The sequence below is a fragment of the Arachis ipaensis genome, chromosome B10 (assembly GCF_000816755.2).
Source record: "Arachis ipaensis cultivar K30076 chromosome B10, Araip1.1, whole genome shotgun sequence".
Taxonomy (NCBI): domain Eukaryota; kingdom Viridiplantae; phylum Streptophyta; class Magnoliopsida; order Fabales; family Fabaceae; genus Arachis; species Arachis ipaensis.
In genome coordinates, this window is record NC_029794.2 from 3,725,256 (window position 1) to 3,726,280 (window position 1,025).

A 1,025-nucleotide genomic window follows, 5' to 3' on the forward strand; every position below is an offset into this window, starting at 1 on the left:
AATTTTAGATAACAAATATTAAAAAAATTAAACTCTTTCACATAAAAATAATAACTAAAAATCTTATTATTTTGATTTTTTTTATTTATGGAGATCCTAGTCTTCTTAGTCGACGGGGACTTTTGTTCCTTACAACCTTTTTGTAAAAGTAATTTGATTCTATAAATATTTTGTATCATAATCTATAATGTCAGAACAAAATTGACGTAATTTTAAAAGATTATATTCCTATAATGTTATTACGGATAAAAATATTAGTATATATATACTTTAGGTCTTTTCTCTTTGGTTAAACTTTTAAACAAAATAAGCAATACAATAAGCAAAAGAAAGATAAGAGATGAGTTATGCACCAAATAGGCTTGGAGATTGATATAATGAGAAGGCAGCATGATAATAATCTGCATAAATGATGTTTGTATGTGGATGAAGCACTTGAAGTCGATTGAGTTCAGCATAAAGCTTCTTGTTGTAATCTTTAGCAACCTTATTTAACCATTTGAGACAACCAGCATTATCATACTCTCCCATGTCAGTAGTATGGTATATATTCAAATAGAAGAAAGTGCATCCAAGAGGAAAGTTTCCGGGAACCAATAGAGTTTGAGCCCCCACATCAATTAATTTCTGAAAGCGATCATATAAAATAATGAGACGATTATGTGTTATAGTAGCATGTATTTATATTTGTATTTCAATAATAAAATATTACATACATTGATAGTTGAAGAGATTTCATTTATCACATTTGGCACGTACGTCCTCATTATTTCATCTACACTCTTATACTGAAAGAGAGGATGGTTGAGATCGTTGCCACCAATCTCCCCAACAAAAAACAAAGACTTTCCAAGAACTTCTTTACAGCCTGCAAAATAAGATCACATTTGCTCCTTACTTATATTATTTTAAGTACTGCCAAAAACAGTTAAGCTATTCTGCTGTTCATATTGCATCGACTTAATTAGTTTTCTTTTGTTATTATTAGGTTTAATTAGTTTGTTGGTGTATGTAGTCTTATCAAA

General features: G+C 29.1%; 1 protein-coding gene across 1 annotated transcript in view; it reads right to left on the bottom strand.

The window, feature by feature from the left end:
* Nucleotides 1-1,025, bottom strand: part of LOC107623798 (GDSL esterase/lipase At1g28580) — a 5,472-nt gene that overhangs the window by 2,020 nt on the left and 2,427 nt on the right. The window contains exons 3-4 of the mRNA XM_016326172.2: nt 717-868; nt 354-627 (exon numbers count right to left, since the gene is read on the bottom strand). Of these exons, the coding sequence (XP_016181658.1) occupies nt 354-627; nt 717-868 (426 nt within the window). The remainder of the gene's footprint in view (nt 1-353; nt 628-716; nt 869-1,025) is intronic.